General features: G+C 37.0%; 1 protein-coding gene across 3 annotated transcripts in view; it reads right to left on the bottom strand.

Annotated features, from left to right (window-relative positions):
- Nucleotides 1-1,815: 1,815 nt before the first annotated feature.
- Nucleotides 1,816-13,255, bottom strand: part of HSPA4L (heat shock protein family A (Hsp70) member 4 like) — a 41,707-nt gene continuing 30,267 nt past the window's right edge. For 2 of the 3 annotated variants that reach the window (XM_065404644.1, XM_065404645.1), the window contains 7 exons: nucleotides 10,141-10,245; nucleotides 9,215-9,355; nucleotides 7,690-7,815; nucleotides 5,891-5,998; nucleotides 4,321-4,440; nucleotides 2,614-2,775; nucleotides 1,816-2,010 (listed from right to left, as the gene is read on the bottom strand). In XM_065404644.1, the coding sequence (XP_065260716.1) occupies nucleotides 1,816-2,010; nucleotides 2,614-2,775; nucleotides 4,321-4,440; nucleotides 5,891-5,998; nucleotides 7,690-7,815; nucleotides 9,215-9,355; nucleotides 10,141-10,245 (957 nt within the window). Of the gene's footprint in view, nucleotides 2,011-2,613; nucleotides 2,776-4,320; nucleotides 4,441-5,890; nucleotides 5,999-7,689; nucleotides 7,816-9,214; nucleotides 9,356-10,140; nucleotides 10,246-12,468; nucleotides 12,517-13,255 lie in introns of all 3 variants that reach the window. The other variant, XM_065404646.1, reaches the window with a different exon arrangement.

Genomic DNA, 13,255 nt, shown 5'->3' with positions numbered 1-13,255 from the left:
AGCTGAAAAAGCCTGACATTTGTTTACATCTTTGCTTAGAGTCAATCCACAGCAGTAACAAGCTTAAAACAGAATAAAGACACGGAACAACTTACTTTTGGAATGTGTGATCAAAAACAATGGGACTAGGTGGTAAAATGGTTTAATGTACTATTTGGAGCTGGGCTTGATCACAAGCTGATAACATTTTATGGTCTCATCTCAGTCTCTAGTAGGGATTTTGTCACAGTTTTTCTAGAAAGTGCTACACCACCTGCACTTCCCTGAGTGCCAACTCTATACAACACCACGGCGTATGCCAGTGACTATCTAATCATGTCAGAATTTATCTTAGGAAAATTTAAGGAAAGGATTCACCAAAGATTGATTCAAAACATATTACAACTGTTTCCTAAGTTAGTGTAAAAAAGTGTAAGATTAGAATTTTTCCCCACTAGCCTGTTAGCTCGACAAGACAATGTGTGAAAGCAAGTCATATGATTGCCCATTGTAAGTCGTCTTCATTATGAGTGTTTTGATAGTGATGCCATTTTTTAATTATAGTAAAAATCTACAGCCTTGTCCAATATCAGCTGGAGATTTTATAATGTAAAATTTACATATGATCTCGGTTTAAGTCAAATATGGATTTGAAATAAACCTTGGTTTCGCAACACTTCTGCAACAGCTTGCATTTGGCAGGAATGATTCAGCTCCTACACAATTTGTGTACTTACTGCCTGTTTGGCAAATGAGCCTTATGATGAGGGGTGTTAATATGTTAATTATAGTGTAAATAGTCCCTTCTGCTTTCATTTCAAATTTTCAGTAATGTAAAGGATTTAAATCCACACCTTAGAATTAAATATGCTAAAAGCCAGTTTATGAAGCAATATTAGGGTTTGGGGTGGGGGGTTAAGCTATTTCTCCTGTAATGGTGTACAAAGACGTGCTGTTTGAGAAAACATGTATTGGTTTTAACTGATGGGAAATCTAGCCAATAAAACCAGACATAAGTGCTAATTTAAAAAAAAAAAAAAAAATCAATGTTTCTTTTGAAAGTGTAAGATAGAATTTGCAAGGACTAACTTTACGTACTACTGTAACTCTAGAATCAGTCTACCATGAGCACAGGTACATTTGGTGCAAGTGTATGAAGAGGCCAACCAAGAATATTATTTTGAACAAATGACAAAGCCAATTTACCAGTATTATTTTATAATTTTGTTCTTAATTCTCAAATTAAGAAAATTCTCTTTTCTAAGCTTGGATGTTTTATATGAAAAAATATAAAGACCTTACAGTTCTCATCAACAAGATGGACGAGTATGCTAGCTAGCCTCTATTTTAATATTTAAAGAACAGTACAATAACTAGAAAAAAGGTCAGTGCTTCAAGTGGCAATATTTACACCACTTCAATTCCAATATTTTTCCAAAATAAAGATGCAATTAAATCTACACTTCAGCATCAGTAGTGCAATACAGTGTCCTTTTCTGAATAAAGGAACTGAGGTTTATCCACAATAAAAGCTTTAAATAAGGTAGATTGTTGCTATTTATATATCAATTCTGTATGTTTGATATAAAATATATTGGGAAAGCTTAAACTGACTTTTACAATCTACATTCGGCTAAAGCTCCACATAAGCAGCATCAATGGAAATGAACATTGGAGTGTACTCAATATAAAACACGTTCAAAACTACTGCAAAGAACAAAGGACAGAAAGTTGGCTAAGAATAACTGAACATCTGTAATGGTGCCAGACATAAAAGAAGAATGGACCCTGTAGTTACTTGCACTATTTTAATTAAGTGAAAGAAATATGTAAAATTTAGTCCACTTCCATTTCTCCAGATGGTTTGGTCTGCTGAGAATTGTCCTTTGCTGGATCTGGTTTTGTTTCAGCACCACTCTGTCCATTCACTGGTCCGTTGTGTTCACCATTGGCTTTTGTTTGAGCTTCACTTGGGGGCTCCATCCTTGGCTTAGGCTTGTAAATAACAGGGTTACAGAAACTATCCAATTCCTAATTATATTAGAATTGAAAAAATAGTATGTTCATTTAGTGGTGAAACAAGCATTTAAAAACTTGTACTAAGGTATACATTTGAGAAGTTACAGTTTATCTAAGACAACAGAACTGAGAGGCTTTTATTTCAGATTTTCCACAGAATCTATGATTTTATTTTAGAGTTTAAAGTGTGAAAAGCCTGCATGATGGATGTTCTTTGTCTAATTCTAGTTCGCTGAAAAGCTTTGAAATTGTTTCAGTTGGTAAAGTTGGCAATTTTCTATAAAGCTTGATGCAGTAAAATATCAACTACTTAAGGTATAAAGTAAATAGGGTCACTGAGAAATATTTAATCCTGTATCACTAAGAGTAGGATTGATTAAGACACTAAATAAAGATACCACCCCTCCCATTCATGTGTCTGGTGAAAAACCCCTGTAGACTTACTATTCTAGGTCAAGACTAGGAGAGAGCCTATTAGCAAAAGTACAGGACCACCCCTAATCTCCTCTACCCCATTTTGCTCTCTCGTCTCCTGAGATTAATGCGACTTCCATAAATATTTATCAATTTCTTCCTTTATATTAGGATGTCATAGGTACAATTATGCTTCATTACCTTAGATTTTGCTAGTATTTCTGCCACCTTCACAACTGGATCCTGAGTCAGACTTAGTTTATTCTGGGCATTCATTTTGGTGTTCAACCAATTCATGGCTTCACTGATACACTTTTCAACTTTCTCCATCTCAGCAGGATCAAGATGATCATATTTTTCATCCTAAGAGAAGTATTTTGTTTTAAAACACCACAATTAATTTATGGGGCTCACTCTGGTAAAATGTCTACAGGATTGCACGACGACAATTTCTATGATAAATCCATGCATGAATTAAAGTTTAGAGGGAAGAAAAGCTTTGGATCTCAAAAAAATCCTTACAGGGAGGTTTCATCTTTGTTCATATTTAAGTGCTTCAAGATACTCTTATAGACAGCACTCTAGAGAAAACACAAATTTGTATTTTACATTTCTGTAAATTTACAATTAGCTGTTCTTTGATGTAGTTTAGCTAACTCAGAGCCCAATATGGTTCAATATATCACATCAGTTTCCATAAGTAGTTTATTTTAACATATGCACGTTGTCAATCCCCACCAACTAAAATTACACTTAAAATAAAGTACAAGACTGAAATCTTGAATTATTTCATTTGACTGATACAAAGAAACCCCTTTTCCTCAAGCTCTAGGATAGTATTTCTAAAAGCACCTCCCGTATATACTCACTCATAAACTGAATTTTTTTAGTAAAAAAGGGAAGCACCAGAGAAGGGGGTCGGCTTATGAACGGGTATAGAGAGGGGGGGAGGTGGGACACAGCCCCTCCCCCCAATAGAGGGAGCAAGGAGAGGCAGCACAGCCAGCAGAACCAGAAGGGAAGAGGCAGGGCCAGAGTCTCTCCACTTCTGGCCACGCTGCTCTCCCCCCAACCTCTGAAGCAGCTGCAGCCCCAGGGCTGGCAGGCTGTGGCCGCGCTGCCCGGGCACCAGCCAGGCCAGAGCCTCCTCTGGCCCTCCCCAGATAAGGTGGGAAGGGATGGGAGAGGGAGAGTGGGGGGGTCCCAGGCTAAGGGTGGGGTCTGGTCACAGGGGTTACTCCCCCTCACCCCCAGCTTCTCCCCCCCAAAAAATTTCCTCACCAGTTGCTGTCCCAGCCCCTCAGGGTAAGCAGCTGGCGCACCAGGACACTTTGTTTATGGCCATGCCTGCGGACGCTCGAGGTAAACAAACCATCTCGGCCCACCAGCGGCTTATTCTGATAGCTTGGGAGCCGAAGTTTGCTGACCCCCGAATTATAGGTTTGGCTTATGAACAGGTCAAAAATGTTCCATTTTTACTTATCCATCTTGAGGGGGTCGGCTTATACACGAACCGGCTTATGATCGAGAATATACTGTAAGTGCCTTTGAAAACTTTATTTCTAGACTGAGGGTTGGTCTATGCTAGCAACTTATGTCAGTGTAACTGTTTCTCAGGCATGTGGAAAATTCACAACCCTGAGTGTTACAGTTATACCAACCTAACTCCCGTTGTAGACAACGCTATGTCAATGGGCTTCTCCAGTCGATAACTACTGCCTCTCAGGGAGGTGGACGACCTAGGCTAAGTGGAGATGCCATCCTGTTGGCATAGATGGTGTCTTCCGTAAAGCACTACAGCAGTGTAGCTGTACCACTGCAGCATTAAGTGTAGACAAGCCCTTAGTTTTTTTAAAAAAGTTTTACTTACCTAGATAACCCCCATTCCCCAACTGTATTCATTTGTACCTTATTTTTGAATGCTTCTACTGCTTTCATTAGAAGCTGGACCTTCTTTCCCAGGTCATTTAAAGCTTTTGGTCTCTCTTCATGTTCCATGAACCTTTCCTGAATAGGCTGACCAAATTTCTGTAAGTATAAAACACAAAGACCATGGTACATTGTATAATTACCTCCAAAACAGAACTAAACTAAGTTCTGAAGAATTCCAAAACTGCACTTTTAATTAAGCTCTTCTTTCCCCTGCAAACATGTATGCTTAGCCAACTCAGTGACTGAATGTGACAGTAAGGTAAAAATACCTTGTACCTGTCTGGGTGAATATCCTACAGTAAAATGTTTCCCCAGAGATTACAATTAGAACTAATATTGTGAGAGACTTATATAATAGGGAAGAGATCTATCTAAGAAATAAGGAAATAGGATTTGAGTGCCACAAAAGTTGGCTGGGGTAATATATGGAGTTACTTTTAACATATTTTTGAAGTCTATTAGATTTCAAGTTGTTATCCTTGTAACACACTCTTGGTTTGTGACAGGTCACAACTCGATTGTAATCATTTAGTAGGCATCAAGCCAAATAACTCCAGGAAACCGACAACTGCCAGAATCTACATTTTCCTCCTTTATGCATTCTTTACAATACTCCCATTCGCAAAAGAGTGCTTACTTTCTCAGTCTTGCAGGACAGTCACAGTCTGAATCTCATCTATCTAGCTCCCCCAGTTGGCTTATGGCAATCAGCAACCATTTGCAGTTTGCAACTCAGTGCAGCAGCCATTTTTCAGAATTCACCTACTGCCCGTAAGATTTTTGTAAACATTTTTCATCATGCTGGTTTAATTTTGGGGGGGTGGGTGGGAAGGGGGGGCACTAAATAGATAACAGCAGAGTACTAAATCAGCAGTTTCACTACACTGTTTGAGAATGAAGCATCTTTCAATTTGAGGTTATTAAGAGTTATATGTCCAAGATTTTAATTATGAAAGGTAGAGAATGCCCATGATGTTAGGAATCATTGCTGAGGCACCCAACCCCACTGCCAGCAACAAAGAAGATTTCAGCTATGAGCACAATGGAATTAAAAAAACGAAGATTGCCATCTTAAGGTCTATCACATAGAAAGTGTTTTTAACAAGATCTTCTAAAAATGTGGATTTAACATTTTGTGTTTCTGGAAAGTAGTTACAAGAGTCACAGAAAAGCCTTGTGCCACTTGGTCAGATGGCACCTACTGGTGACATTCAACAGGTAGCAAAAAAATTGACAAAAATCAAGGTATGAAAAAATCTTCAAATACAACGACAATATTAGACAAATGTGGTACACTAAATTCTAATTACTCTATTCATTGCACACAACAGCATAAAAACATTTTTCAGATGCAAATGTGGGTGTCTAGTTTAAGATTTCATTAATTCTGAATCATACTCCCTGATACCAGTGTTCATGAACATGCTTAAAGGGCTTTTTTAATGGATAAACATGCTCAGACACAGGGATCACTGTATTTCATCTTTAATGATGAGGTTTTTAAAAAAATGTGTGTTCTGTAAAAGCAAAAAAAAAAAAATCTTACTCTTAATTCCTGAAGTTTGTCCATATATACTTGTTTTGGTTGGTCCTCCCCATCTTCATAAAGCCAGTTTTCTGTATCTTCCAACATTAAGGTCAGTTTACTGGACTCCTAAAAAGCAAGTTAAGATTTTTATAGTGAAAAAAATTATTCAGAAGAGCTCTCTCTCTTTATGAAGAGAACAGAATTTAGGAGGTAGCAGGACAAATACAAAAATGTCCTAATTAATTCATATCTACTGAATATGAAAGGGAATTTTGGGTTCACATGCCAGTTCATTATTAGCTAGAAAATCAAGTGGGGGAAACTAAAGACTGACCACAAGGATTTCAAGCCTACGCTATACATAGTGGTGCAGTGACATATTGCATCTTTACTAATCAGGTTTGTAATTTACTGTAACCGAGATTTTGCATATTCCTTTTTGAATACTGATAATGAAATTTTGGATTTCTCTAAAGTTAAATTATATTCACAAATATATTAAGCTTCTAATTCTCCTCCTTGGTAATATATTTGTACACAAGAAGGTTATGGGGCACTGGCAAGAGTTTAAATAGCAGTACTTCAATAAATTACATATAAGCTATTAGCCAGCTAAAGTGTAACTTGTGTAGTATGGTTTTACCAATTACAGCCACCCTTGTTTATGCATAAAAAGCAGATATTGACAATATTTGGTTCAGTATTTCCACCACAGTAAAATGTTTAAGATGATTCTTGGGCTTTGTCTGGCAGAAAACTGAGGCCTCATTCTCCCTTAATTTACTCTTCAAAGGGCTTTGCACCACGTGTACTTGTGGTCTAGGACAGCATTCATCAGTTATGCTCCCAAATAACCACTGGAGCAGGCTTTGGTATCAACACTTACAGTAAGTTTAGTATCAGAGGGGTAGCTGTGTTAGTCTGGATCTGTAAAAAGCAACAAAGAGTCCTGTGGCACCTTACAGACTAACAGATGTATTGGAGCATAAGCTTTCGTGCATGAATACCCACTTCGTCAGACGCTGACGAAGTGGGTATTCACCCACGAAAGCTTATGCTCCAATACATCTGTTAGTCTATAAGGTGCCACAGGACTCTTTGTTGCTTTTTAGTAAGTTTAGTGTCGCTGTTAGCCAAAGTGGCTGCTTGGGAGTTGTAGCTGATTTCTATTTTGGCAGGTACCGGACACAGGGACACCACAATAAGACAATCAAGGAACATTGGATGCTGCCTCCAAACACATGGTAAGACACAGAAGGGATAAACTGGTGTTCTGTCTGGCACTTCTGGTTTGGGCTTGCAAGACGTACCAACCCAATAACAGCTTTTTCCAATATGAAATACCTTTCCAGGCTAAGGAGAAAGCGAGGTTAAAGATATCAAGAGGGGCAAGCTTTGTTTGTGCCACTTCTCATTTTATTCCTCAAACCTACTCACTCCATTTGGGACCAAATACTAACAGATATGTCATGTTCTTCTAGATTTTCAGGGAGACAAGTGACATTTGAGCCTGACTATAGTTAGACCCCAGGCTGACATACCCCCATACTTGACACATCTTTACCATCTAGAGAATTCTCTCATACAGAACTAGGGTCAGTAGACTCATGATTGTTAAAGTGGAACAAAACTGAACTGAGTTGGATAGTTAGTATTCCTATGTTTTAAGGCTAGTGCACTTCTCCAAGGAATTAACCAGAAGCCCCAAAAGAAAAGCTGTACTTACTTAATTTATATAGCTCCTAACTATACCATACTCAGTATTAAATAATAAGTTCAATGTTAGAACTGTTATAAATTTATATCTGGCTCCTTACTTGCTCGGTGACGAATTTTTCAAAGACACCACACAGCTTGTCTCTGAAATCATACACATACTCTTCAACAGCATTCTTAGCATCATTTCTTTCTTTCTCTAGCTTGTCTTGCATCATCATCTTCCCCTATGGGAGGGGAAAAGAAAAAAAAAGCTCAAAATCAGTTTAAATCTGATGCACAGAAACGTAAAGAGTGCAAGTTTAAAAATTTAAGTGTTATCCTGTAGAAAGCTATTCCTAGCTGTGCAGATTTTTTTCAGACTCGAGCTAATGTAACTTCTGTTTCAACATAAGCGCTATTCAAAGCTTGTTTAGTAGCAGCACAAGAAAAAAAATTCTGAAATGCAACAGGTTTTACATTGCCTAGCTGTTTGATCACCAGTAGAGAGCAATTATCAGACTGACAATGAGAAAACAGATACTCTTGTTAATAAAGATCCAAATTGGGGATGACTGAGTAATACATCCCCTATAAACATAGGGGCTTTGACAATTTGAGGAAACACTGGTTTAAGCAACTAGGATTTTTGGAGCATTTTAGATTGAATTATACTGCAGAGTTGCCTACATAGAAATAGTCTCTGCCCTTTTTTTTTCTGACCAAATTACAGCTGTGAAATCTGATTGTAGCCCCTTCAGAAACAGGGAGATCAATACAATTTTCTATTTTTGCAACCTCTAGCAGCTTAGTTCTGCCACTTCCTTTCTTCCTCCACATAGAAGCTTCCAAACCTCTCAATTTTATTTTCTAATCCAAATTAACATCCTAAAGGAACTTGTATCTTTATTGGAGGGCAAAAGTTTGTACTCTCAGCAGATCAGAGAAAAGGAATTCTCATTTGAGCTGAGTGGCATTACTACAGATTGATGGGATCAAGAAGCATTTCTTCAGCTGAAGAATACTGGCATGGGGCTGGAGAGTGCTGCAGACGAGAGGCTGGACAATGGTTTCCAATAATGAGGAATTATTTTGCCTTTCAAGGCCTGACAATTCCTAACATGATCAAAAATGATCCTCTGAATGGCAAGCTCTGTTTGTAGAGATCACAATTTATTCCATTTCTAGACTTTTTTCCCCCCAACTCCTAGACAAACAGGATAGCTGAAGATGAAACCTCTGTTAAAACCTAAAGACTGAAAAAAGTTGCATCCTGGTCAATTCTACCTTTGCCCCAAGAAGAACTAGGTCTTGTCAACCAGCTGTCTCTAATGTACTACCTCACTCTGGAAGTTCTTAGATTCACTGCGATCCCCAAGCAAAGAAACTTATACTAAAGTTAGTGGTGGTGGTTTAGCCTGAACTGCACAGACTTTTGGAGACTAGGAGTTAGAATTTCAGTTTATTAAGAAAAAACTGGTATGACCAGTAATAGTGATGTTACAGAAATTTCAAGTAAATTTGGTAGTTCTAAATTATTTAACTCAGGAACAAGCTAGTGTATGCTACCAACTATTTCTTGGACAAGGAGAATTCTTTGCATGGAGATGTGAATATGAGTGAATCTTAAAGGAACTATGCACTTACCTCATTTTCTATGTAGCTATTGATAAGGTCCTGCCCCAACTGTTTATACAGACTAGCCTGGATAGGTAGTTCAATACTTTTGATCTTCGCTTTAGCTTTAACAGGCTGGGCCAGATGATCTGGCTTGTCTCCTGAAGCAGTCTACGGAAAGAATTACATTCTGAGAACTATTTGACACTATGTGTAACATTTCTATTGTAGTCCAAGGTATGCGATTAAAAAGGGAGAATGCCAAACATGAAAATGGAACAGCCAAGAAAGAACTGAAAAAGAATTGATGCTGCTGCACTACTCCAGGGACACTGCTATCTTAACTTTGTATTAAGTTTATCTTTATCTGCCTTTCTGAAAGGCAGGGTGAGAATAATATCTATAGTAAATTTAAAATGAGAAATGATGAAATTAACATTACTATTAATTTTTGAAACACTAGCAATGCCTTATATTGAATTTGACATAAAGATGTGAAATCAGGCAGTAAGACTACAATAAACACTACTTGAAAAGAAAATCAGCCCAAGAGTTCTTTAAATTAGTTGCAGCAAAATCTCTGGTGCCTGCATTTCCATAATCCATTGTTTCAAAGAAGCCTATGTCATAGCATCAATGTGAATCCCATTATTTCTTTAATATCAACTTTAGGGAAATGTTCTCTGAAGTCTTAAACTCATACAGCAAAAAAGAAAAGTGTTGAAAAAAGTTGTCATTTTTAACTGTACCATGGCAGTACTACTAATTATAGTTTTGATACTCCTAGAATAATCCCTTGTACTTCAATTGATGAGATGTACATGGGGAAGTGTATACAGATTTACATATTTATTGGGAATACCAACCAAGCAAAGAATGGTCACATGAAGACAGGGGGAAAAAAATTAATATGGGCAAATTCACAAAAGTTTCCTTTATCAATACTTGATACAAACCTTTGTTTCAGTTCCTCCATGTTGTTCACTTTCCTCATCCGCTTGGCTTGGCTGTTCTGCCTGGCTTTTGTGATTGCCTTCCTCTTGGTCAACCTGCATTTTATCCTAGGAAGAGATGGTAAGATAATTGAACACCCAATCTTGCTCAAAGATGTTCTTCTGACTGGAGTCAACTACTACAGATTAGCATTTTATTATAAAACACAGTGGAGTCTGTTAGTTTAAAAACAGGACAAAATCCTCATATGTAACATAATTAAAGTGACATGTTTTGATGCAGTGTTATCCTGTGTACTTAATTCAGAAAAAGATGTGAACTTTTAAAGCTAAAAAATATTCTGAAATGGTCCTTTTGAATGTGCCTTGTGACAAAGTTACAATAAGCCCGCAGTACTTACACACATTTAATTGAAAATAAGTTGGAGGCAAGGACTAGAAAAGACATTTTAAAGAACACAAACACCAACATGGGTAGGAGAGGAAAAGATTCTCTATGGAACAGTCAGAACTTCATGAGATATATTGCATCATCACAAGTTTACACTTTGAAATCCAATGTAAAAATACATTTTCATTGACTTAATTTTTACTTACATATATAGTCATAGTAGGACCATGAAACTAATTTCCAGTGTTAGTGTCAAAGTCTTACTGCAATACTTATTGAGCATGCTACTATTGTCCTGTATACAGCTTCACTTGCTCCAATAAAGGGGAAGCTGCCAAGAGCTTCTGACACTAGCTGTTCTTGGGTGGGTGGACACCCACTATACCAGATCAGCACTTGTTCAAAACCAGTTTTGTGAGAAGGTGGGGTACATCATCACAGTTCAGGTCTAATTTCTTCCTGAAAGGCTCAAAGGAGGGTAACTAAACACAAAACCCCTTTGAAAAATGTTATGTCAACCAGGAGCTTAACTCCCACCTGCTTTACAACTACTATATACTATCATGCTCACTAGTTCCTGTACAGTGGAGGCTCTTTGACACTTCTCAGGTGTATGAAAAGCAGCAAGTAGGGCAGGCCCATGATATTAGCACTTGAAAACTAGTTTTATGTACCTACTATGAATAATTTCTTTCTAAATTTGTAAATGTCAAGATACAGTTCATGTAGCATATTAGAACTATTTTTAGACAACACTAGGAGTTGCTGGCATCATTTTTTTTAAAACTAGTATGGTGATTCCCCCCCTCCCGATTTTGTTCCCCTGTATCTTTCCTCTAAGTAACAGCCCTATGGTTAGTTCTTCAGGAATCTGTTCTGGATTCCTAGATTCAAGTTTTAATGATGACCTCACAATTACTGTGAACAGTTATTCAACACGAAGTCAGTTCAACTAGCAGCTGAACTTTTTAGTAACAAAGATTTTCTTGCCATGTAAACACCTTTAGTAATAAAACAGGGAACACAATGTATATTAACTAAGCAGAAATGTCTCCTATTAAATTGTCACATGCACTCAACTATTTAAACACCAAAATTAAAACAACAGCAGCACTAACATTCAGAGTTCAAACTGAAGTTTGGAGTCTCAAGTACTTTAAAATCTCAAAATGGCACAAGACAGAAATCTGCCTGATTTTAAAACCTTTTGTTTGTGGTTGTAATGCATGTAAATTTATTGAAGATTTTTCAGTTTTTAATATTAGGGAAGCGATAGCCAATGAAAGCAAAGCTATATAGCACTAATATATAGGAAAAATGACTAATACTGTTTCTAGAATTCAAAATGCATATTTACTTACTAATCACATTTACTCAGTTTGCTTAAAATGAATCCTTTAAATTTTAAGTGGCAAGTTCAGTATCAGTAGATTGCTAAGTTTTCATACTGTACTTAAAGGAAAGTTACCATTTTCCATTATAATAAGATTAAAAGCAATTCCTAGAAAAACAATAAAATTTCTGGATTTGCCATAGCATACACGTAAGTGCAAAGTGAATTACTTTTAAATTTCTCTTTAGTAACTGAAACTGACAGCAACACAAAAATGCACATGGACTAACTCAATTATTTCCCTATATGTTAATAAGATTTGTTGTGAAACTCTAGGCACCAGCATATATTCTGCAAGCATTATAAACATGAAATAATTTAGTTTGCTAAACTATTGTTTAACAATATACTTTAAAGCAGCAGCAGGCTACTTTGGCCAAGTTCTTAGACTTGTCTTTTCAGAAGAGAAACCAAGTTTTCAACTTATTGTTCTTACTGTTCACACAGACTACCAAAGGCAACAGTTGGAAAGAGGGGAAGGGGGAATCTTCTCTATATTTAAGAGAAACAGCTAATTATAAGAATACTACATATATGCATCACAAACCTTATCCTCAGAGTCAAGGGTATCATCCTCAATTATGAAAGAGAATTGCTGACAAGCACCATAGTAAAAACAGAAGACAAATTAGGAAGAACAGGAATATTGTCATGGAAGAAAGCCTAGGGATAAAAGTGGTTACTTTTGTATTGAGCACAGTGTATTATTATTATGAATATTCTCCACATATAGTACATTACATGGAAATGTCAGCCATGTCTTTTTCCATTACTTTTTCCATTTTACTTATTAATAAGTGTCTTCAAAATGTGTCAAAGGCACTTTTGTACTCCTTGAGAAGTATATTGTAAGTTTAAAATATTAACCCATTCAAGTTATCAGAGCACAAAAGTGTCCTTATGCTTATGTAATGCTAATTGTTCTACCACTTGTTCTAACCTTCATAAAAACAAAGGTTGAACGAACTAAGCAAGAAAAACTGGAAAAATACTACCGCAGGAGGAAATATAGGTGTTTGGAAGAGAAGGCTTCTTCTAAACAAGTCCCTATCCCATATCCACAACTGAATTCAGACAAGTTCAAATCCAAGACGATATGAGAAAATGAAATTAGTACAAATCTTCTGGAAGACAGAAAATTAATTTTAAGAAGAGATTTAAAGGAGTAGGCAGGCAAGGTGCTTCACTTACACAGTAAGAGGCTATTTTAATAGGAGCAGCAACGTTTTGGAGACAGTGGGGGAGGTGGCAGATCAATTTGAGAAGGTGAGATGTTGAGACCCAAGAAGTGGTCTCGAGTCCAGGTGAATTTATGATCAAGGCACACACCAAGA

The sequence above is a fragment of the Emys orbicularis genome, chromosome 5 (genome assembly GCF_028017835.1).
Source record: "Emys orbicularis isolate rEmyOrb1 chromosome 5, rEmyOrb1.hap1, whole genome shotgun sequence".
Classification (NCBI taxonomy): domain Eukaryota; kingdom Metazoa; phylum Chordata; order Testudines; family Emydidae; genus Emys; species Emys orbicularis.
Note: the sequence above shows the minus strand (reverse complement) of the source record. Positions and strands in the feature narration are given on the sequence as shown.